This window comes from Stomoxys calcitrans, chromosome 5 (genome assembly GCF_963082655.1).
Source record: "Stomoxys calcitrans chromosome 5, idStoCalc2.1, whole genome shotgun sequence".
Lineage (NCBI taxonomy): Eukaryota > Metazoa > Arthropoda > Insecta > Diptera > Muscidae > Stomoxys > Stomoxys calcitrans.
In genome coordinates this window covers 45,970,405-45,996,122 of record NC_081556.1, presented here as the reverse complement: position 1 = coordinate 45,996,122, position 25,718 = coordinate 45,970,405, and the positions used below count along the sequence as shown (strand labels likewise).

Sequence of the window (25,718 nt, the reverse complement as noted above, 5' to 3'; positions counted from 1 at the left end):
CGAGCGCGGTTTTTGTGTTCAGAAATACGTTCTCCAGGGATTTAATGGCTGCCTGGCTGTCTGAGGATATTCATGTCAATCTTCGTAATGACATTATATCTTAGCTATTCCACCACTTCCTTAAATACAAGGATCTCTGCTTGATACACACTGCAGTGATCGGGTAACCTTTTCGACATGACCAGTTCTAGATCTTTAGAGTATATCCAAAGCCCACCTGGGCGTTTAGTCTGGAACCATCCGTATAGAAGTCTATGCAACTTCGGTAACCAGGGATATCGTAGTTCCAATCGGTTCTATCAGGAATAGTGGTACAGTAATTTTTATTAAGAAGCGGCTCAGCTAGGGTGTAATTCACACTGCCTGGAACATCGGAAATTGTATCAAGTATAACACAGTGTCCGTGGCCGCCACATGACCAATGAGAAAGCTCCCTTAACCTCTCGGCAGTGGTCGCTGCAATTTGGGTAGCCACGATGTCCAGAGGCATAAGATGTAGCATTAAATTCTATGCATCAGATGGTGTCGTTCTCAGTGCGGCTGTGATGCACAAACAAGCCATCCTTTGGATCCGGTTAAGTATTGAGCAGTAGGTAGATTTTTGAAGCGCCGACCACCAGACCACAACACCATATAGCATAATAGGTCTGACAACTGCAGTATATACCCAATGCATGACACGCGGTCTAAATCCCCAACTTTTGCCAATGGCTCCCTTGCAGGTGTATAGGGCAAAAGTGGCCTTTCTTGACCTTTCCTAAATGTTGGATTTGAAGTTCAGTTTCCTGTCCAGCAAAACACGCAGGTATTTTGCACTTTCTGTAAATGGAACATTCTCTCAACCCAAGGAGACAGGTTCCACTGAAGGCAACTTGTATCTCCTGCTGGAAAGAACTACTTCTGTCTTGCACGGATTTATACCCTGGCTACTTTCGGTAGCCCACTTTGCAGTTGCACGTAGATCTTCCTGAAATACATCTCTTAGAATTCTCGAAAACTTTCCCCTAACCGCAATTGCTACGCCATAAGCATACGCGACCTTTTTCTTCCAGAGACAATAATATATTGTTAATGGCTATATTCCAAAGTAGAGGAGACAGTACACCTGCTTGAGGTGTTCCTCTGCTGACCCATCCTTTTAGATCCACAGATCCCAAGCCTGCCGTAATGCATCTTTTAGTAAGTATGTTATTAATAAACTTTCTTACGGTAGAGTTGATGTGTAGAAACTCCAATTCCTTCATGATTGATGTTGGTTTTACATAATTGAAAGCACCTTCAATGTCAAGAAATGCTACCATTCCTTGACTTCGAGAGAACCCCCTATGTAGCCAATTAGGTCGTGAAGGGCTGTTTCCGTGGTTTTGCCTTTACATTAATACTAAGTATCTGTGCAAAATTTCAAGCGGCTAGCTTTACGCGTTCGACCGCTATCATGATTTCGACAGACGGACGGACATGGCTAGGTAGACTCAAAATGTCCAGACGATCCAGAATATATATTCTTTATGGGGCCACAGATCTATATTTCTAGGTGTTACAAACGGAATGTCTAGATTAGTATAACCCCATGCTATGGTGGTGGGTATAAAAATTATTTTCAAATATCCCTCCAGAAATTCTACTAAACATTTGCTTGGATAAGGAGTGCGAAGTGCTTCTGCTTCTGGATATATGTAAGCAGTGATATCTGAAAAAGTTATAGTCACATTTCTTCTACATGCTTAATTCAGCCTACTGTTCAAGGGACAATCCGAAACTTCAACCACCGTAATTGAATCACCAAAAACTTTTGGTTTCAGACAGCAGACATAATTTTGCCAAATCCTTGAATATCATGACTGCTTTGTAGGCAGCAGCTATATCTTGGGACAATGTAACCCCACAAGTTTAACATTATGTTTGAAACAACCTGCAGTCCCACGATAACGAAAAGGAGAATTATGCTGCAGTAATACAATCAGATATTGCAATAACACCGAAATACATAAGAACCCTCCTGGCAAAATACGAGAAATGAGCACTCTGAACAGATTTCCATGAAATTCACCAGTAATTTCGAAAGTCAAGAGAAAGTCAATCCTGACGAATTTCGAGAGAATCGGTTAACAAATGACCATTTTATCGCATTATTAGTGCAAATCGGATGAACATATATATGGGAGCTACATTCAAATCTGAACCGATTTTTTCCAGTTTCAATAGGCTTTGCCTATACGCCGAAAAATATTCCTGTACCAAATTCTAAGCCGATCTGATGAAAACTGCGAACTGTACTATGTACACAAATTTACATGGGTAGACGGACAGATGGACATATCTAAATCGAATCAGAAAGTGATTCTGAGTCGATCAGTATACTTATCAATGGGTCTATCCCTCTTCCTTCTGGGTGTTACAAACAAGCTCTTGTCAACTAAGATCAGGTTACAATTTGTAAAAAATTGAGTTTGAATTATGCTTCAACGTTAAATTGAACTTTGCATCCTTTTCAATGTGGACAATGTATTTGAAAAAATAATCTTTTAACTAAGCTTGAGGTTAAGTTAATTAATAAATGTTTTTTTATATAATATATCAAAAAAGAAGTATTGTCAGGGTGACAAAATCTTTGTATATTTCAAAAATTCTTCGAAGAATTTATCGCAAACAAAAAACATTTACCTTCATCGTAAACAAAGTCCAACATTTCTAACAAAAGAATTTTGCTTGTCGAAAATTTTTGCGTGTATGAGTCCTCAAAAGTACATATCATACATGTCCAAGCAATAGATGGCTTATCTTGTCAAACTGATTATGGAAGCACAAGAACCACCATTCAGAATTTCTACTCTAATCATTGAAATTTGACACAATTTTTCAATCTTGAAAGGGAATTGATTTTCCGAAATTGAATTTATCAAAAGTGCGAGTGGTATAAAAAGGCCGGCAGTTGGAGAGACAGCTTCAGTAATTTCCTCAACATGTTGAAGTTTGTGATTTTATTGTCTGCTGTGGCTTGCGCCTTGGGAGCTGTCATTCCCGATGGTATGGTGCCTGAATTGGATGGTCGTATTGTGGGTGGTGCCGCCACCACAATCAACTCCTTCCCCTGGCAAATCTCTTTGCAACGCAGTGGTTCCCACTCCTGCGGTGGTTCCATCTACAACAGCAAGATCATTGTCACTGCCGCTCATTGCTTGCAATCCGTCTCTGCTTCATCCTTGAAGGTGCGTGCTGGTTCCACCTACTGGAACTCTGGTGGTGTCCTGATATCCGTTGCCGTTTTCAAGAATCACGAAGGTTACAATCCCAGCACCAAAGTTAACGATATTGCCGTTATCCGTTTGTCCTCCGCCTTGACCATGAGCTCTACCATCAAGACTATCGGTTTGGCCAGTTCCAATCCCGCTAACGGTGCCGCCGCTTCAGTCTCTGGCTGGGGTACCACCTCTGTTGGTGGCTCCATCCCATCTCAATTGAGATATGTCGATGTTAAGATTGTCAGCCGCACCAACTGTGCTTCCTCCACCTATGGCTATGGCTCTCAAATCAAGGCCTCCATGATCTGTGCCTACACTGTTGGCAAGGATTCCTGCCAAGGTGATTCCGGTGGCCCATTGGTATCTGGTGGTCAATTGGTCGGTGTTGTTTCCTGGGGTTATGGCTGCGCTTACACCAATTATCCTGGTGTTTATGCTTCAGTTGCTGATCTTCGTTCCTGGGTTGTCAACGCTGCCAACTCCGTTTAAATATGTTGATGGAAGTTTTCGAAAATAAAGATCACCCTGAGATTTTTTGATAAATTTCTATTCTTTACGATTTCTTTTTCGGACATAAACGATAAACGACACAAATGACAAAGACGCACTCCTCACCTCTGAAACACATGTAGATTTATTTCATAATGTCAAATCGTTGTAACTTTAAAGTCAAACAAGTAAAATTGTTCTAAGTTCGGCCGGGCCTGGGAACCCATGGATTTAAGGGCATAATTTTATCCCACATACCAAACTTCTGTCAAACCGGCAAAAATTAAAGTTTCCAGGAACCGAACAAGGATAATGGAGAGACCGGTGTTCATGGGAGCTATATCAGGTTATAGACTGACTGGCACCGTATTTGGCACACCGCATGCAAAATATCAGCCGAATCGGACAAAAATTTCGGCTTATAAGGGCTCAAGAAGTCAAATCGGGAGATTGGTTTATATGGGAGCTATATCAGGTTATAGACCGACTCCCACCGTACTTGGCAGAGTTGTTGGAAGTCACAACGGAACACTACATGCAAAATTTCAGACTAATTAGACAAAAATTGTGGCTTCCAGTAGCTCAAGATGTCAAATCGGGAGATCGGTTTAAATGGGGCTATATCTTAATCTGAACCGATGTGGCCCATTTCCAATCCCCAACGACCTACATCAATACTTAGTATCTGTGCAAAATTTCAAGCGGCTAGCTTTACGCGTTCGACCGCTATCGTGATTTCGAAAGACGGACGGACATGACTAGATCGACTCAGCACGTCGAGGCGATCACGAATATATATACTTTATTGGGTCTTAAACGAATATTTCGAGATGCTACAAACGGAATGACTAGATAAGTATACCCACATCCTATGGTGGTAATTTGTAATTTGTAATTTATTTATTTACACCCGCGCAACAAGAATATAAAATTCTTATAATTAAAGTGCGGGTAATATCTCCAACAATTGTACATAGTAAACACTTAAAACTAAGAATCTATAGCTATACAATGCATCACAGATTTTGAATGAATAACTTACGGAAAAAACTAACAATTGTGAGTTTGTAGATTTGAATTTAAAAGAAAAAAAAAAAACAAAAGTGAATTTATCAATTAAAGAGGAATTAGTAGACTTAGTTGATCCGAAAAAAAAGAAATTAAGGTAAGTATAGAAGAATAAAAATAAATATATAAATGAGTCTTAACATTCATCAACTTAATGCAGTAAAATGTTTCCAAAGTCTGGTTTTAAATGTTGCCGAGTTACTGAGTAATTGCAGATCGTTAGGAAGAGAATTCCAGAGACGTACAGCGAATATGAACATATGCCATTCAGAAACAAGCCTCCGATACATTTTGGGAATGATTTTTTTACCTCTAGTAGATCTGGCGAAATCAATAAATCCATACAGATATTGTGGTGCCTGCGTGTAGATCAGTTTATGCAGGAAAGCAAGCGATCTTAGGAACAACAATTGCTGTAAGGAGACGCCATACAGAGAAAAAGAGTATTCAGAGATGGAATCGCGCCGTCTCAAGCCAAATACATAACGAGTAACGCTATTAAAAAAAGTGTTTAGCTTACGTCTACTTACCGAGTCGCAATTAGCAAACAACTCACAGCCGTAGAGAATGCCAGGAACAAGATAAGTCTTTGCCAAGACAGACCTAACCCGCAGCGGAGTAACCGACTGAGTGGCCCAGAGAGCACGCAATTTTGAATATCCCTGACCAACGACAGAATCGATATGATTACTCCAAGTCAGAGTGCTGTTAATAACAACGCCCAAGTTCTTTGCATGAGGAACGATTTCCAATCTAGAGTCGTTAATGAAATGTTTGTAACACATAACACTTTCTGTTACTCGAAAATGATTATTATTGAACACAGGGTGTACCACTTGTTGAATTTGCTTTTATTTGTATCTTTTTGTGGTTTATGAACAGAGTATGGAGTGTTTTATCAGGAGCTCAAATAAACACGTCTACACGCTACAAGTGATAATTTATATGTGAGTATAACAATTGCAGGAAACTCATCAAAATATTTTGAGATGCTATGTGGCAACACCACCGTTTGGGATGCCACCGTAGCGCAGAGATTAGCATGTCCGCCTATGACGCTGAAAGCCTGGGTTCGAATCCTAGCGAAACCTTCAGAAAAAAAAATTATCAGCGGTGGTTTTCCCCTCCTAATGCTGCATTTGTGAGGTACTATGCTATGTAAAACTTCTCTCCAAAGAGGTGTCGCACTGCGGCACGCCGTTCGGCATTGAGCTTAAAATTGAATCGGACTGCACTCATTGATATGTAAGATTGCCCCTGTTCCTTAGTGGAATGTTCATGGGCAAAATTTGCATTTGCATGTGGCAACACCAGAGCGCTTCGGATTAATACTTGTACGATTTATTTTTATTGGGAGTGTCTTGAAATTCCCACTCTTGACATTCTTTAGAGGTTGGCATTCGGATTCGGGGGTTTTTAAACAATTCATTAATAAACCCAGGGAGGGACGATTTCATATTTAACAATTACTAAAATACCTCTTTTTTATGGGTGAATCCAAATGGTGGGACTCAGAACAATAACAAAGGTTAGAGTTTGTAGAAAAGCTGTACAAGTAGTGTCAATGCTTAAAATTTTATTTGATTCACACCAAAGTACTATATGTCTACCCTCCCACTGTGTAGGGTGTAAACAAAATTTTGAAATTTTTTATATAAAAATCAAAGGTCGTTAAACAAATTTTTTTGCAAAAATTATTTTCTAAAAAAAAGGTTTTACTTTAAGAACTTTATTTCGATGAAACTCTAAAAGAACGTTAAATATTGACGAAAGGTTTTTCCGTAAAAATTACATTTCAATAAAGTTTTTAAATTCTTTTTAGCTTTAGATATGGTAAGCTATTCTTATCGTCGATTTTTGAGGAGCTAGAATGAAGTCCGGAAATTCTACCAAAGAATTAAACATCAAACCGATGGCTTTGGTGCAGGCACATCCTCCTGCAGAGACAAAAAAGGAGATCTGGTAACTGACACAGATAACATGCTGAGGATATGGCAAGAACATTTTACCCAACTGCTTGTGTCCGACGTTGGCGGCGAAGAGGATACCCCAGAACCAATCCCTGATGATTGTATAGAATGTTTACCTCCTAGTCAGAATGAGGTCCAAGTAGCAGTAACCCGACTAAAGAACAATAAGGCAACAGCAGCCGACGGGTTACCCGCTGAACTATTTAAGACCGGAGGCGACACGCTGATAAGGCGTATGCATCAGCTTATCTGCTAGAAGAACGCATACAAGACGGAATGTGCCAACTACAGAGGAATAAGTCTCCTCCCCATCCCATACAAGATACTCTCGAGCGTACTATGTGAAAGATTAAAACCAAAAGTCAATGAGATAATTGGGCCCTATCAGTGCGGCTTTGGACCTGGTAAATCCACCATGGACCATATATTCACACTGCTCCAAATCCTGGAAAAAACCCGAGAAGGAACAATCAACACCTACTATCTCTTTGTCGACTACAAAGCCGCCTCCGATACTCCTTTACGTTCAAAGGTATTTCAAGCCATGTCTGAGTTTGGTATCCCTTCAAAATTAATAAGAATCTGCGAATGACACTTGCTGATACGCGTACCTCTGTAAGCATAGGAAAGAATCTCTCGCAACCATTTAATACCAAACGAGGTTTAAGACAAGGAGACAGTCTATCGTGTGATCTCTATCTCGCTTGTGCAGACGACATCGATATCATAAGGCGGTCACCGGAAGTAGTAACTGCAGCCTTTGAAAGAATCGAAAGAGAGTCAGTGAAAATGGGTCTGGCAGTAAATGGAGATAAGACGAAATGGATGGCTTCAACTCCCAAAAGCCTTGCACAACCGAGCAGATAAAGAAAATGGAAAAATTTGGGAACCACAACTTTGAGACAGTAACTATATCTACCTCGGCACCGCCGTAACCGAAACGAATGACACCAGTTTTTGGATTAAGCGAAGAATAATAGTGGCAAACAGATGCTATTTTAGACTAAGTAAGCAGTTTAGAAACAAGGCCACCTCTCGATAGACGAAGATTACAATATACAAGACACTGACGGTACTGACGCCGGCAAACACGGCGGTACACGCAAACCGGAAAGACCAAAAGCCCGATGGAAAGATCAAGTCTTGGGAGACACGGTTTGCGGTACACGCAAACCGGAAAGACCAAAAGCCCGATGGAAAGATCAAGTCTTGGGAGACACCTCGAAACTTGGTGTCCGAGATTTGAGAATGAGCACAGAAGATCGAGGCGCTTGGAACTCTATTCTACGTTCGGCTAGTGGAACAAATATTCTGTCATAACCAATTAAAGTAAAGTAAAAGTAAGTGTCATATGCAGGCTTAAGCAAACGTACCTCTTAACCCATTTTAAACAGGTGTTGCGTTTTCGCATCAGTGACTTGGCGAACGTTAACATGTATGGTTTGGCTGTAAGTTAAAGCGTGCTAAATTCGGCCGGGTCGAATCTTGGGACCCACCACCATGGATTCTGGTAAAATATGGGAGCTATATCAAGTTACAGTTACTTGGCACAGGTGTTGGAAGTCATAGCAGAACACTATGTGCGAAAATTTCAACTAAATCGGACAAAATTGAGGCTTCCAGGAGCGCAAGAAGTCAAATCGGGAGATCGGTTTATATGGGAGCTATGTCCAAATCTGAACCGATATGGCCCATTTACAGTCCACAACGACCTAGATCAATATTAAGTATCTGTGCAAAATTTCAAGCGGCTAACATTACGCGTTCGACCGTTATCGAGATTTCGACAGACGGACGGACGAACATATCTAGATCGACTCAGAACGTCGAAGCGATCAATTATATATATCATATAGGGTCTTATACGAATATTTCGAGGTGTTACAAATGCAATGACTAGATTAGTATACCCCCATCCTATGGCAAAAACACTTCCAAAATAAATCATAATAAATACTAACGTAATAAAATCTTTATTTTTAAAAACTTCTATCAACATATTTAAACGGAGTTGGCAGCGTTGACAACCCAGGAACGAAGGTCAGCAACTGAAGCATAAACACCAGGATAATTGGTGTAAGCGCAGCCATAACCCCAGGAAACAACACCGACCAATTGACCACCGGATACCAATGGGCCACCGGAATCGCCTTGGCAAGCATCCTTGCCAACAGTGTAGGCACAGATCATGGAGGCCTTGATTTGAGAGCCATAGCCATAGGTGGAGGAAGCACAGTTGGTGCGGCTGACAATCTTAACATCGACATATCTCAATTGTGTGGGGATGGAGCCACCAACAGAGGTGGTACCCCAGCCAGAGACTGAAGCGGCAGCACCGTTAGCGGGATTGCTACTGGCCAAACCGATAGCCTTAATGGTAGAGCTCATGGTCAAGGCAGAGGACAAACGGATAACGGCAATATCGTTGACCATGGTGCTGGGATTGTAACCTTCGTGATTCTTGAAAGCAGCAACGGATATCAGGACACCGCCAGAGTTCCAGTAGGTGGAACCAGCACGCACCTTCAAGGAAGAGGCGGAGACGGATTGCAAGCAGTGAGCGGCAGTGACAATGATCTTGCTGTTGTAGATAGAACCACCGCAAGAGTGGGAGCCACTACGTTGCAAAGAGATTTGCCAGGGGAAGGAGTTGATTGTGGTGGCAGCACCACCCACAATACGACCATCCAATTGGGGCACCATACCTTCAGGAATGGTAGCTCCCAAAGCACAAGCCACAGCAGACAATAAAATCACAAACTTCAACATGTTAAGGAATTAACTGAAGTTTTCTCTCCAACTGACGGCCTTTTTATACCACACGCACTGTCGATAAATTCAATTTCGGAAAATCAATGCACTTTCAAGATTGTTAAAACTTTTGAAAAATTGTATCAAAGGTCAACGATTAGGGTATAAATTCTGCATGGTGGTTCTTGTGCTTCAATAATCAGTTTGACTAGATAAGTCATCTTTGCTTGGACATAAATGATATGGGCGTTGCATTGAATATAATTTGAAATTGAATATAAATTGAAAATCACTTATTTTGCATAGGAATTTAATAGCAATTCAGAAGTACCTGATAAGGTTTTTGTAATGGTATTTTTTTAACAAATTTTGTGGAATTTTTGTATTTAGATTAGGTTAGGTTAGATTGAAAAGGAATTCCGGATGAATTCTTACAAAACCCCTAACTGTTTTCCTAAATTGATTCATGTCTCGTATTGTGTCCCCACATAAATGCCGGTGTCAGTTAGCTGCGAAAGCCGGGCAATGACATAGGAAATTAACTAACGCACAGCGTTGGCAAATCGAAAAAACTTAGTAATAGTTCTTTACAAGTACCCTAGTGGGTCCAGAGGCTGATCCATGGGACTTGAAAGGGAAGAAATTGGAAAATGTGAGACCTCGTACTAGAGGTTATCCACGAATAAAAAGAAAAAGACAGGAGGTGTGGAGAAACCCGAGCGGGAGGTGAAGGACCGCCATTCCCTACGCAAGCACGGACCTACCTACGCCGGAGCCTGTGCCACCCCTCGTCGGAACCACCCTGTTCCCTCAACAAACCAGAGGTACTTTCGCAAGTTCACTTAGATTACAGTAGAAACGGCTCCCCAGCAAGGAGAGCATACGTCTCCGAAGACCCGGACAAGAACATAGCAAGTGCTCAATAGTCTCCCCCTCATCCTCATCGAGGCAACTCCAACAGAAGTCATTGTGCGGTATCCCCATGCGCGCCGCCACGCAGCCTATGACACAGTGTCCGGTTATGACCCCCTGTCAAAGTACTCATCGACCTCTTATCGAACGCCAGCAGTTCCCTCGTCCTCCTATGGTCAATGACCGGCCATAGCGCCTTCGCAGTCCGGCAACCATCAACATCGTGTCCCACCTCGCCACCGACGCCGCCCTGACCATCCGCTCTACTGTGTTCAGTAGCTCCGGCAACCATCTACATCGTTTCCCACCTCGCCGCCCTGTCCATCCCCTCGACGGTGTTCAGTAGCTCGAAAAATGGCACGTAGGCAAGACCGATGACTGGTCCACCCGGCGCAGACGAACCCCTCCTGGCGCACTCGTCCACCCTCTCATTTCCTGGAATCCCCCAATGCCCAGGACCCTATGTCAGCGTCACAACGTGGGCCCGGAGCCTATCCAGGGATTCCAAACAGTCCGCCACGCATCTCGACCTCACCATCCTCGACCCCAAGGTATTGAGCGCCGCCGTCCACAAAAATTCCGAATATCGAGGGCGGTAAGCCCCTTGCCAGAATTTCTCTTGCGGCTACTTCAATGGCACAGACCTCTGCCTGAAAGACCGTACACTCGTCCGGCAATCTCAGAGACATACTAATATTGAGTGCATCAGAGTAGACCCCCAATCCAGTCCCTGACTCCATCTTAGAGCCATCTGTGTACATTGAGGTCTCATCCTCCTCAAGTACACCATCCGCCCTCCATTCGTCCCTCTCAGAAAAACGAATCGCGAATGACCTCACTGCAGTCGGCACAGGTGCCAGGTAGTCAAAGATCCTCCTCAGTCTACCCTCCGTATCCATAACACCTAGAACCCTCACCCCTCAGCCTAAGCGCGACCTTGGCGGCGCAGTTCTGAATATAGGCCTCAATGGGCTGCAGATCCAGCTCCACTTGCAGGCCTACCTGCGGTGCAAATCTCAGCGCCCCTGTGATCCCGACGCAGGCCAGTCTCTGAACCTTCTCGAACTCCTTCGCACGCATCCTCTTCCCTACGGCGTCCCACCATACCAGTGCTCCATAGGAACGTACTGGTCTCACCATGGCCGTATACATCCAATAAATCTTCTTGGGAGTCACCCCCCACTTCCTACCGAACATCCTCCTGCAGAAGTTAAAGAGCACACAGTGCCTTACGGCTTCTTTCCTCGGTGTTCCTCTTCCAGGAAAGTTTCGAATCGAGGATTATGCCGAGGTACTTCGCATCATTCGACAGCCGCAGGGGAGTCCGAACTCCGGTATCTTATATCTACACCTAAAAAGTACCAGCTCCGTCTTCCCTGGGTTGACATAGTTAGAACGGTTATTAAACTCTATGAGTATTGAAGAAAAATGTGCAAATTGTCCCTTCCTATAAAAGTTTATCTCTTCAGAATTTAAAATTTTCGAAAAAATTATAATTTTGCATTTTTTCCTTTATAACTTTTTTTCTTGGAGTGGTGTTTTTTTTTCCTTTTGTATATTTAAAAAGAGGACTTAATGTAGATGCGATTAATGTTGCGGAAGTCCCGATTTGTCTAACAAATATATATGCTAAGGCCGTCCCAAAATTGACAATTTTTAGAGAAAATTTTTTTTCCTAAAATTTTTGAAATCGCAAAACTCCGATTCCAAAGTTCTTAGCCCCACACGTCATCGTGCCATCCTCAGAAAATGCGTTAATCTCCTTCTAAGATTCCACGACTGTTCGTGAACTTACCGTTCTGATTGCTATTGCCCGGTTGGCCAGTTTACTGTCCATAAAGATATTTACACTCGACGTCCACGTTAGCACCACGCCACCCCACACATACCGTGATAGCCCGGATCTACGTCTGCAGGACCATATTATGGTCAGGCAGTCGAAAACAGATCTCAGTCCCTGAGTGCTCAGTATAGACCCCCAGACTCTGTCCTCTAGCTTTAAAACAACTGTGTAGCATGATCTTCCATATGGCATTAGCAGAGTTCCGTCAATCCAAGACTAAGCCGATGGCAGCATTGCTTTGCACTCGACCTCAAGTATTGTCTCAGGTATCCGATTGGATACCTCTTCCATTGCTTCCTTCCTTCGTCGCCTCGATTATACCGAGATGGCATGACATACTCCTTTCCTCTTTCCATGCCGACTATGCCCATGTTTTCTGAACCTGTTGTATTATTCTTACGTTGCGCTTTTTCTTCATCGCAGTCCACCAAACTACTGAGGCGTAAGTAAGTACTAAGTACTGGACTATTTTCGGTTTCATGCCCCATTTCGAGCCTAAGGCTCGTCTACATAGTACCCAGCACTTGTGACCCTTCTCAGTACGCTGCTGAATGTGACACTTCTAGTTTAGTTTCCTGTCCAAGATCACATCTAAGTCTAATCACTCTCCTGTAGAGCCAGTGGACTATTTTCGGTTTCATGCCCCATTTCGAGCCTACGGCTCGTCTACATAGTACCCAGCACTTGTGACCCTTCTCAGTACGCTGCTGAATGTGACACTTCTAGTTTAGTTTCCTGTCCAAGATCACATCTAAGTATTTGACCTTGTTTGATATCGAAATCGTTCTATTGACGAAACGTCAAATGGCTCACATTCGTCTTCCTCCTAAACAGGCAGATTTCAGCCTTCTCTGGGTTAACATTAAGACCACTAGGTCTAGCCCAATCGTATGCCATCTGGAAGACCCTTTCTGTCCTTCTGCATAGCTGGTTCGGATCCTTACCTCTTAGATGAAATATAACATCGTGTGCGTAGCAGACGGGTTCAGATCTCTGCTCAGCCAGCATTTATAATAGGTCATTTATGGTGGTCACTCATAGAAGTGGCGATAATAGACCCCATGTGTTGGTCCACTTTCTGCCTTATATTTATGTCATGGGACCCACAATTTATCCATCTGTTCCTTAGCATATGGTTTATCCAGTTTCTAAGCACCCATTTCACTCGGAACTGATCTAAGGATTGGATCAATGTATCGTTCCGCACATTGTTAAACGCCCCCTCGATGTCAATGCAAACCGCCTATGTGTTCGTCTTGGCATCGAAGGATTCTTCTATTCCGACCTTCCCTTGGCATACGGACCTTCCTTGGCATACGGACCTTCCTTGGCACGTCATACGGTTCATGCGGTTCGCTGGGCGCCTCTCTCTTTATCATGGTATCCATAGTACGTTACCTGGTTTTGAGTAGAGAGGACGGATATAGGTCTATACGCCTTTGTTGTCGAATAACTTGCTTGCCGGGTTTGGGTATAAATACCACCCTAACATCCTGTCAGGCTTTCGGAGGAAATGCCAGTCCTAGACCTTATGTAGTAATGGCGGCAATATTTCATCAGGTCCGAGTGACTTAATTGGTTGTAAGCTATTCAAGTTTTTCTTTACCATACATTCTGTGAAGATAAGCCTTCAAACAACCTCATTATTTTAAGATTCCAGTGTCTCCGAGAGTTCCTTCGTATCAGTTTTTATCAAAAACCTCAATTTTTGTCTATATGGTATATAATGGCATGCGTCTAGCAACCTCATTCACCATCAGTTCCACTCAGGGAACTTAGGTCTATTGTGTCGCCCCCGAAAGATTCAATAAGCGCAAAAGAAAACTGATAAAAATTACGTCAGTGCAAAGGCAGACATGAAAATGAAGAAGATTAGGAGCCAACATTGATGACAAAATGACCATGCGGTCTGAAGATGCTCCCTACAATATGCAATTTAAGGCTATTGTAGTCGAAAGCGGCACAAGGACTATTGCATGAAGATAATTTAGACAGGAAAATAGGTTTTTGTGTAGCCATAAATCTACTCTCCCAATTTCAGGGCAGTCTCACAATAGATGATCAACTATGTATGACTCCTCCTCATCCCCACAAATCAAGTCCGACTGTGACCAGCGCATGGTCAAAGTCCTGATATTGCAATGGCTTTTCAGGACATTCAATAGTTAGAGCGGCAGCTCCATCATATCTAGGAGAGGTCCACTGAACATACCAAGTTACCTAGTATTTTGGCAGCATACTGTATGCACTCTAAAGGGCCACACCACGATGACAACGTCATCCTCACAGCCAACAAACTTTAACTGACCTTTTCAAATGACCATAAAATCTGATAGATATCCAAGAGCCAAAAAGGGGTACACAACCCCTCCTTGCGGTGATTGAGCTCAAATCACAATCTTCTTATATGAGCCATTTGTTAGCATTCACTTGGTAGCTATCTACGGCTACAATAAGCTTATGAAAACTATTTAAACCTGCCATCCTGGTGGGTTGTTGTTGTAGCCACATTTTCATGTGGAGATGGCGATCCTTGTCGTTCCAGTCAAAGGACCAATCGCCGCGGCTACAGAGTGGCCATTGGTTATTGAAAGACGGCAATAACCCGCCTTGTCATATCGAACATCATAGGCATTCAGCATTTGTGCAAGAGTCGGTGCCGGCCGGCTTCTCACTGAGACTCTCCGCTCGATACCGGTGATTGTCCGCGACTGCCGTTGCAGCTACTTCGTATGGAGCATTCCACTATCCGTAATCTGTGGACGCGCCCGGTAGCTAGCAGCTAAGCTTCTCGTGACAGCAATGAACACAACGCAAATCGGACCTCAATGTTCCACCCAGTTTTGTGGTTAAAGCCTCTGAAGCTAATTGGAATTTTGAACATTTTTATACCCTACATCACTACTGTGGTACAGGGTGAATTAGTGAATTAGTTTGTAGCACCCAAAAGGGTGAGAGATAGACCCATTGATAAGTATACCGATCGACTCAGAATCACTTTCTGATTCGATTTAGCTATGTCCGTCTGTCTGTTCAGTCTGTCTGTCTGTCCGTCTGTCCATGTTAATTTGTGTACAAAGTACAGGTCGCACTTTTCATCCGATCATCTTAAAATTTGGTACAGGCGTGTTTTTCGGTCTAGATATGAAGCCTATTGAAATTGGAAAAAATCAGTTCAGATCCGGATTCAGCTCCCATATATTGGGTTGCCCAAAAAGTAATTACGGATTTTTTAAAAGAAAGTAAATACATTTTTAATAAAAATGCAAAAAAAATTAACTTTAAAATGAACTCTAATCAAATATACTTTTTTTACACTTTTTTTCTAAAGCAAGCTAAAAGTAACAGCTGATAACTGACAGAAGAAAGAATGCAATTACAGAATCACAAGCTGTGAAAAAAATTGTCAACGCCGACTATATGAAAAATCCGCAATTACTTTTTGGGCAACCCAATATATGTTCGTCCGATTTTCGGTAATAAAGCAATAAAATGGTCATTTGTTAACCGATTATCTCGAAATTTGGCAGGAAGGATTTTTTTATCGACATTACTGGTTTCGTTGAAATCGGTTCAGATTTAGATATAGCTCTCATATATATATATATATATATATATATATCGGCCGATTTTCACTCCTAGAGCCACTGCAAGCACATTTATTGACCAATCTTGCCAAAGTATTGCACAACGCTTTCCCCGACGACTACCGATTTTGAGAAATATCAATATAACTGTTGAATTTCATAGAAATCTGCCAGGATTTAGATATAGCTGTCATATATGTATATGGCCAGATTTTCACCCCAAGAGCCACTAAAAGCGCATTGTTTGACCAATCTTGCCAAAATTTTGCACAACGCTTTCCTCGACGACTACTACATTATCTGAGATGTTTTTCTCGAAATCGGTTCAGAAGTAGATATAGCTCCCATATATATGTTCGTCTGATTTTGGGTAATTTGCCATAATGTTGTCATTTGTCAACCGCAGTTTTTACAGTTTGAACATATTTGCTCGCCGAGGTCCATCAAAATTGGTTCAGAAATGGATATAGGTCCCTCATTGTATTTTTGGGTAGGTGTAGGGAATTACTACTTCTTCGCCCTGTTTACAAATTTTGAGTTCCAAAAAAAGATGCGTTGTTGTAGCAATTCGCCGATGCGGCCACCTTATTAAATACACCTTGTTTGAGGGTAAAAACTTTTCTCTATGTGTACTAAAACCAACATAGGTTTCAGGGTTGCCTTGGCAACAAATTTAATTTACTAGCCACAAACAATGCCAGTTTTTCTTAAATTCTTTTAAATAAAATATAACAAAGATAGATTCACATATCCCGCACTAAAATGTAAAAATGTTTTCCAGCAACATATCCGATCGAATAACCCCGGAAGAATTGCAAAAGCTACAAGAAATATGCATGGAACGCCTAAAGATGGGTGAGTTGCATACGCTACGAAATGATGCCAAATTGCGGGCAGTCAACAATACCAAAAATTATGAGGAATTCAAGTGTGTGGAATATAGTCTTAAATATTCACCTTATAGTTAATTGCTCTTATTTTTAGGGACATTGTGGATGCGGCCCATTTGAAACCCATATCAAAGGCAGACAAGATGAATGCGAAAACCAAAAACCGCCTTTGGAATACAGCAGCAGCGGAAAACGAGGAATAGAATATTCTCTGCTATCACAAATAGTTAAAAACACTTCAAAAATAAATATCTTGCGCTTGACATAATTTCTTGTTTCGGTTTTAAAAATCAAACATCATATCAAAATGAGGTAGCAACAACCAAGTGGAATTTTCAAAACAAAATTTAAATTTTTTAAGAGTGTCTTGACTACTGGCGAGAGTTGGGATACCAATGGGAGATGGGATACCAATGAGAGATGGGATACCAATGAGAGATGGGATTCCAATGAGAGATGGGATGTCAATGAGAGATGGCATACCAATACGATTCTATTTAATTTAATCCTTTCCTGGCTTTAGTAGCGCGATTTTTATCCCAAAAGCGGGAAATCCATTCCACAGACTACAGAAGAGACAACTTAACACGTATACTCGCATTAGAAACCTTTTTCAAACCTTCCTTTGGAAGCTACCGTAGCTCATTATTTACCCTGTCCGCCTACGACGCTGAACTCTTGGATTCTAGCTTTGACGAGAACGGTAGTTATCTTTCGTTCCCACGCCGCTCACCGGTGTCTGCCGATCGAGGAGGCCACCACCCATTACGTAGGGATGCGTAGAAGGTTAGGGTAATACTGGCTACAAAAATTTTACAGCCAGTATAGTTAGATCAACATCCAAAGCAACATAGATATTACACATGGGAGAGGCACATCCCGGAGTGCCTTCTCCGTACGCTTCTGGTCTGTGCCGGGATTGAAAAGAACCCCGGACCCTGGTTCTGTTCGTTTTGCCAGAACCGCCTTCATTATCGGTCGGTGAGGTGTAACCGGTGCTTGGAGTGGGTACATTTCCGTTCTTGCTCTGGCCTAACTTAGCTACGGGAGTATAGTCATACTGGATATGTCGCTAGATGCTGTGCGAACATAGCCAATAGTGGGTCACAAGCGTCGCCGTCGTCGCCTTCGGCGTCCTCGTACGACTATTTATGCAACGACAGCACCCTAGCCCTACTATTGTCAGGCCAGTGCCGGGAAGTGTATCGTTCTTGCAGTTAAACTGCAACGGACTGCGTGGCAAGATTGATGAGATCGTAGATTTTATGAGTCGGAAGAGCATATCGGTCGCAGCGATCCAGGAGACAAAGCTGACCAACACCTGCAGCTTGCACAGTTGCAATGTGCTACGTAAGGATCGCTCAAGGAATGGAGGTGGGGGAGTGGCCTTCGTTATACACCATTCCGTGCAGTATAGACCTATCTCGCCTCCGCTTGACGCTAGTGACCCATACATGGAATGTATGGGGGTAACAGTCAGGTCTGGTACTGCCGAGATAGAGATATACAACGTGTATATACCGCCGGTTGGTAGCTGTGTCCCGATTAATGGCCAGGCTTACTACCCCGACATAAGTGGGTTGCTATCCGGCCATAGTCGTCTGGTTCTGGGGGATTTTAATGCACATCACACGTCATGGCATTCTCCCCTAGGTAACGACCAGCGTGGCATAGCTTTGGCTGAGCAGATAGATAGCTCCACGGTGTATCCGGATGCCCCCACCAGGATTACGAGGAGGTGTAGCAGCTCGCCAGACATCTCAATTGCATCCCCTGATCTCCTGAGTGACGTATCCTGGCAAGCCGTCATCTCTTTGGGGTCAGACCACCTCCCCATAATTCTCACTATCGACCGACCACCCGACTTCATAACCTCTGAGCGCCGGACGTTCATCAACTATAAGAAGGCCAATTGGACTGGCTTCAGAGAGTATACCAATCGCCGCTTCAATGAACTGCCACCCCCCTCTGATGTGCTTGTGGCCGAGAGGATATTCCGAGACATCATCAACGCAGCAGCCGCTCGCTTTATACCAGCCGGTCGAATATCACAAGTGCAACCCAATTTCCCGGCGCAAGCAGCGGTACTCGCAGACGAGCGTGATGGGATTCGTGCTATGGACCCCGCTAACCCCAGAATCAGCGAGCTGAATCTGGAAATAAACATGGTAGTCAACGAACATAAGCGGAATTTGTGGCTGGAACACTTGGAGCAATGTAACTTAGGCACCGGTGCAGGCAAACTGTGGGCCACTGTTAAGTCTCTCTCGAACCCCGGTAGACGGGACGACAGGACCTCAGTCACTTTTGGCGAGATAACCGTGACTGCTCCGAAGAGATGCGCCAGGTTGTTCAACCGTCAATTTATTGTGCATCCCGAGAGAGACAGGGCAAGGAGGAGAGCCATTCGCCGTATTCGTGGTCTCCGAGCCGATGAACAGCCATCACAATTTACAGTGGGCGAAGTTACGAAAGTCATCCGTGGCGTCAAATCTTCCAAGTCGTTGGGCCCCGACGGAATCTCTACATTGATGCTGAAGAATCTGGATTCACCTGGAGTTGAGTACCTTACCACTGTCCTTAACCTGTCATTGAACTCTCTTATAGTTCCCGATGTCTGGAAAATGGGCAGAGTGATCCCGCTACTGAAGCCTGGAAAAGACCCGAGTTTGGGGGAGTCGTACAGACCGATCTCCCTTCTCTCACCAGTGGCAAAGACGCTTGAGGCATTACTCCTCCCGAGCCTCGTAGGAGAATTTCCATTCGCCGAGCATCAACATGGATTTCGGAGACTGCACAGCACAACAACAGCTTTGCATGCCATCACCACACACAATTTGCCGTGGCTTCAATCAACCCAGGGCATGTGATAGGACGGTCCTCGTGGCACTGGACCTTTCGAAGGCATTCGACACGGTCAGCTATGCCAAATTATTTGAGGACATCGCCAACACGTCCCTCCAGCCAGGCCTGAAACGTTGGGTCGCGAATTATCTGTGTGACCGCCAGTCATTTGTGGAATTTAGGGATAAGAAGTCGAAACGCGGTAGAGTGAAACAGGGAGTTCCACAAGGTAGGGTGATATCTCCGGCTCTGTTTAACCTCTACCTATCCTCCATCCCACCCCCTCCAGACGGCATAGAGATCGTATCATATGCGGACGATTGTACGATCATGGCATCAGGCCCCCCACCCATTGATGACATCTGCGATAGGTTGAACGTCTACCTCAACGAGCTTGCCTCATATTTCGCTGCAAGAAATCTGAAGATATCCGCCACCAAATCTTCAGCCACACTGTTCACTACAAATACGCGTGAGGTGAATACTGAGCTGACTGTGATGGTCGATGGAGATGTGATTCCGACCATCAAGTGTCCCAAAATACTTGGCGTCACATTTGACAGCTCCTACACTTTCTCTACACATGCCACAGCAATCTGCAATAAAGTCGAAAGTAGAAACAAGGTCCTCAAGTCACTCGCTGGCAGCACTTGGGGTGCAGACAAAGAAACCTTGTTGACCACGTACAAAGCCGGTCTGTGGTAAGTTATGCAGCGCCAGTGTGGTCACGTCAACTTTGTGACACGCAGTGGAATAATATTCAGATCTGTCAGAATGGCGCCCTCTGAACTGCGACGGGCTGTCTCCTCAGTTATCATGTGGACCACCTCCATCAGGAGACAAAGATCCTACCAGTGCGAAGACATAACTACAAGATGTCTAAGCAATACCTTTTGGGCTGTTATCGCAGAAATCATCCAAATCATCATCTTGTGGATAGATACCCACCGCCCAGAAGCCTTAAGGTAGATCGATCTAGAGCGTGAGGTTCAGCGCTACAAGAGAGAACCTCTAGATCAAGCGGCATATCAAGCGGGTCTGAACAACATTCATGCAGACACGGTAGCAGACGCGTTAATTGGTTACCGGGTGAATGTAGTCCTTGGAGAACGACCGCCATCCATTGCACCCGAAGAAATCAACCTCCCCCGGCAAACCAGAGTAGTTCTGGCTCAATTACCTTCCGGCAGATGCAGCCGCCTCAATTCCCACAGAGCCAGGATTGATGCCGACGTGCAAGATGTATGTCCCGATTGTAACCAGGGACCGCACGATACACGTCACCTGTTTAACTGCCCGGCCAGACCCACTCGACTCAGACCCAGATCCCTGTGGACGCACCCCATCTTAGTCGCGGAGTTCCTGGGTCTTGACACTCAACAGAATCAAGCAGACGAAAGATAGAACACAATAAACTGCTACAACAACAACAACAACAACAATGACAGGGACAATAAATATGAACAGTCTTCTCTGGCTACTTGTACAACAAACTACAGGCGAAGGATAGAATTCTTTATTATTATTTATCCCCTCCTATGCTGGCGACATGTGTGAGGTGCTATGCCACGTAAAATCTCATTGAGCTTAAACTTGAATCGGACAAAATTCATTGATATGTGTCTCTGTCCTTAATGCAATGTTCATGGGCAATATGCAATTTTCAAAATCCTCGACCCTTCACTGGTATGCTGCTATCGCCATGCTTATACTAACTGCCTGGTTCACAAATTTTTATACCCACCACCGAAGGATGAGGGTATATTCATTTTGTCATTCCGTTTGCAACACATCGAAATATCCATTGCCGACCCTATAAAATATATATATTCTTTATCGGCGTAAAAATCTAAGACGATCTAGACATGTCCGTCCGTCTGTCTGTTGAAATCACGCTACAGTCTTCAAAAATAGAGATATTGAGCGAAAACTTTGCACAGAATCTTTTTTGTCCATAAGCAGGCTAAGTTCGAAGATGGGCTATATCGGACTATATCTTGGTGTAGCCCCCATATAGACCGATCCGCCGATTTAGGGCCTTAGGCCAATAAAAGTAACATTTTTTATCCGATTTTGCGGAAATTTGGGACAGTGAGTTGTGTTAGGCCCTTCGACATCCCTCGTTCATTTGGCCCGGATCGGTCCAGATTTGGTTATAGCTGCCATATAGACCGATCCTCCGATTTAGGGTCTTAGGCCTATAAAAGCCACATTTTTTATCCGATTTTGCTGAAATTTGGTACAGTGAGTTGTGTTAGGCCTCTTGACATCGATTTAATCGATTTAAGGGCTTGGGCCCATAAAAAGCGCATTTATTATCCGATTTCACTTTAATTTGTGAAAGTAAGTAATGTTAAACACCTTAAACACCGGATTAAATTTGGATATAGCTGTCATATAGACAGATCTCCCGATTTAAGTTTTTGAGCGCGTAAAAAGCGCATTTATTGTCCGATTTCATTGAAATTTGTGACAGTAAGTAATGTTGAACCCCTGTCGGTCTCGGCCACATGTGTTTACCAACCACACCCCACGTGTCTAATCGGTTCGTGTCAACCAGTGACCCCTCGCATCCAAGCACAAGTCTTTGTGCATGTTCTCTTTGCGCTTGCCTTCCCAACCATCCCATCTAGTCTAAGTGGTTGGGGAAAGGCACGTTCTCAAGATTATCCAGAAACTTAAGTTGCAATGCTAAACTGCTCTAGCCATATATTCCACTTATGTTCATTGATCACCCTATTGACTTTTAGCTTCAGATATCAGATTCTATGATTGGAACGACGAATACCATCACTCTCGTTACATATGCCGGGTATGAGTTCAATCAGTTTTTCGGTTTTCAGAGAAGAATTTTTAATTCCAAAGAAATCACACGCTGCTAAAATACACCATTTAAAAGAACAGGGGACACTTTAGAACTATCTGGCGAGCTATTGCTATTACCTTTTGTTTTTGTTGCAAAGCCATGTCCCTCTAGTCACAACCTAGGAATAAGTACCACGAATCTAGCGTTATCATGATGCCGATCAAAGTCTTTAAGTACCAATCGATTATAGACGCCGAACAGGCGATTGATTTAAGGCATATAATCTGGGGCATAACTTTCAACCGTCGCGACGGTATATGCTCACTCCCGGCAGATCCAAGATTGACTGTAACCCCATATATTAGAGGTTTGGGTCACTAGCTTCGAGGGCAGGCGTAATAGGTCAGCAAGTTATAAACGGCTTTTGTTTGCACCACGCATTAATCTCTTCCAACTCAGGAAATCTATAATCTCATCTATCTCGCCGTATGGACTATTGCTTATAAATCGCCAAATAAATTGCAAAAATGGACTTTCTAGCCCGGACACACCAATATTGGGGATAAAGTGCTGGTGCTGTGTATATTTCTACGTCAGAGATGTCTGAGGGATTAAAAAGTCTGTTTTAGTAATTGGAAGATATTTTTAAATTACCTGTAATGGAAAAATAGTATAACAGGAAACAAAGGTTATTAAAACTTTGTTAGGGAATATTCTTAAGATGTTCAAGGCAAAGCGATATCATGCAATTATTCCGTCATGAAAAGAAAAATACTTTCACTTCCATCTACCATATACATATGTATGCACATACATATGTTCCGGATTAAGTGGAAAACAAAGACTCCTAATCTAATCGATTTGGCAATCACCTTTCTCAAGTGGCATACAGGTATTGTGATTTGGTTTTTTCTAGTTTAGTCCGATAATGAAAAAAATATCACAAAATTGTTGGTATATTGAAAATTTTGTTCGAAAAATTCCACCAACGATATTTGATGACATGTCCAGTAGTAGTAGGTTTTTTTCACTCGTCATGTTCAAGTGCCTCGTAGTTCTTTTGTCCGCAGTGGCTTGTGTTTTGGGCGCTGCCCTGCCCCAGGGTATGGTTCCCCAACTGGATGGTCGCATTGTTGGGGGTTCCTTCACCACCATCAGCTCTTTCCCTTGGCAAATCTCTTTACAGCGCAGTGGTTCCCATTCCTGTGGTGGATCAATCTATTCGGCTAATATCATTGTAACTGCAGCCCACTGCTTGCAATCCGTTTCCACCTCCATACTAAAGGTACGTGCTGGTTCCTCCTACTGGAGCTCAGGGGGTGTGCTGATTCCAGTGGCCGCTTTTCTCAATCATGAAGGCTATAACCCCCAAACCATGATAAATGACATTGCAGTCATTCGTTTGGACAACTCCCTGACCATGAGCTCGACCATCAAGACCATTGCATTGGCCACCACTGCTCCAGCCAATGGGGCCAGTGCCACAGTATCTGGATGGGGTACCACACAATATGGTTCTGCCTCGCTACCTACGCAATTGAAATACATTGAACTCAATATCGTAAGTCGAACCCAGTGTGCTTCTTCCAACTACGGTTACGGAGCTGAAATTAAAACCACCATGATTTGTGCTGCTGCCAAAGATAAGGATGCCTGTCAAGGTGATTCTGGTGGGCCCTTGGTATCAGGGGGCCTATTGGTGGGAGTTGTCTCCTGGGGCTATGGTTGTGCTTATGCTGATTATCCTGGTGTATATGCTGATGTGGCCGCTCTACAGTCATGGGTTGTCAATGCTGCCTCTACGGTTTAAATAACAATCTTATCTAATCTAATTTTTGAATTTCTATTTATATTCTAAACTCGAAAATACTATCAAATAAATTATGATTTAAAATAAAAATCAATGTGCTGAAAGAAAATTTTCTTGCACAGTCTGAAATGGCCCTAATGTCATTTCATACCACAGATAAATACAACATGCAGGGTATATCTCCCTTAATTATGGATGCAGCTTGTAATACGTTTTCCGGGCCGACAAATTTTTACCCTTCGGGGGGTTTTTGGGTAAAGAAGGTGCCCCAAATATATGGTCCCACATTTGGATATTATACTCCCAAATACCTCCCAAATATCTTTATTTGAGCCCCATATTGCGATGGTCAGTAAATAATTGCTGTTTGTGGTCTTTTTTGGGAAAGGGGTAGACCTCCAGAAAATTGGTCCCGAAAGTGGGTATCAACTTCGTGCTCTGCTCCCCAATACATTTAATATGAGCCCCACATTGACATTGTCGGTAAATATGCCCGATTTAGGGTTGTTTTGGGGAGTGGGGTGGTCCCCCAAACACTAAGCCCTGAAAATATATCAGCAACGTGCTCTATTCTCATGTGTCTATATATCATTTATTTGAACCCCGTATTATCATTGACCTCGAAATTAGATATCAAATTTGTTTTCTTATCTCAAATACCTTTCTTTGAAACCCCTTATTCGAAAAGTCCGGTAGGGACTCCTATCAATATCGATCTCCACTCTCTTTAAGACCAAAATTGTCTTGGTGAGCAAATACGTCCTATTTGAGGGTTGTTATGGTGGTGGTACGTCCCCTAGACAGTTGGTCCTGAATGTTGATATCAGATTCATGGTCTACTCTCAAATACCTTTCATTTGAGACCCATATTTCCATAGTCAGCCAACATGACCGGTTTGGGGGTATTTTTGGGGGATGGGGCGGCCACTCATTGACTTGACAATGAAAGTATACATATCATATTCGTGTTCTTCTTTAAAATACCTCTTATTTAAGCCCCATATTGTAATGGTCAGCAAATACTTCCTATATGGGTGGTGTTAGGGGGTGGAGTGGCCTCATAGACACTTTCACGAATATTGATATCAAATTCATGCTATACTCCCAAATAGCTCCCATTTGAGCCCCATATTGCTATGGTCGTAAATTTGTCCTCTGGGGGATGTTTTTGGGGAGGGACGTCCTACCAAATACTTGGTCCCACATTTGGATATCAGATTCGCATTCTACACTCAAATAGCTTTTATTTAAGCCCCATATTGCATGGCCAATATATAAGACAGGTTTGGGGGTGTTTTGGGAAAGGGGTGGACCCCCAGAAACTTGGTCCGACATTTGGTTATCAAATTCTTATTCCAGCTTACAAAGCACACAAAATTTAGCTTAAAACGCAACATCCAGATCTGGCGTTTCTGAAAATTAGGGTAAGGGGAAGGGTCCGCCCACCCATCATATCCTATTTTTACCACGGGATCATTATCATTATGCACCATCTGTGAAAATTTC

The 25,718-nt window shown here is 43.2% G+C and overlaps 3 protein-coding genes across 3 annotated transcripts; 2 read left to right on the top strand and 1 right to left on the bottom strand.

Moving 5' to 3' along the window:
- Nucleotides 1–2,889: 2,889 nt before the first annotated feature.
- Nucleotides 2,890–24,267, top strand: LOC106084067 (uncharacterized). Its single transcript, XM_013247512.2, has 6 exons — nucleotides 2,890–3,725; nucleotides 8,164–8,217; nucleotides 8,991–9,214; nucleotides 16,644–16,790; nucleotides 17,385–17,531; nucleotides 23,414–24,267. Exons 1-6 carry the CDS (start codon nucleotides 2,964–2,966, stop codon nucleotides 24,210–24,212), a joined length of 2,133 nt encoding a protein of 710 aa, XP_013102966.2. The 5' UTR covers nucleotides 2,890–2,963; the 3' UTR covers nucleotides 24,213–24,267.
- Nucleotides 8,739–9,544, bottom strand: LOC131997606 (trypsin alpha-4). The gene has a single exon (XM_059368595.1). It carries the CDS (start codon nucleotides 9,536–9,538, stop codon nucleotides 8,771–8,773), a length of 768 nt encoding a protein of 255 aa, XP_059224578.1. The 5' UTR covers nucleotides 9,539–9,544; the 3' UTR covers nucleotides 8,739–8,770.
- On the top strand, nucleotides 16,536–17,020 carry LOC106084072 (coiled-coil domain-containing protein 103). Its single transcript, XM_013247520.2, has 2 exons — nucleotides 16,536–16,790; nucleotides 16,847–17,020. Exons 1-2 carry the CDS (start codon nucleotides 16,633–16,635, stop codon nucleotides 16,953–16,955), a joined length of 267 nt encoding a protein of 88 aa, XP_013102974.2. The 5' UTR covers nucleotides 16,536–16,632; the 3' UTR covers nucleotides 16,956–17,020.
- Nucleotides 24,268–25,718: the final 1,451 nt, after the last annotated feature.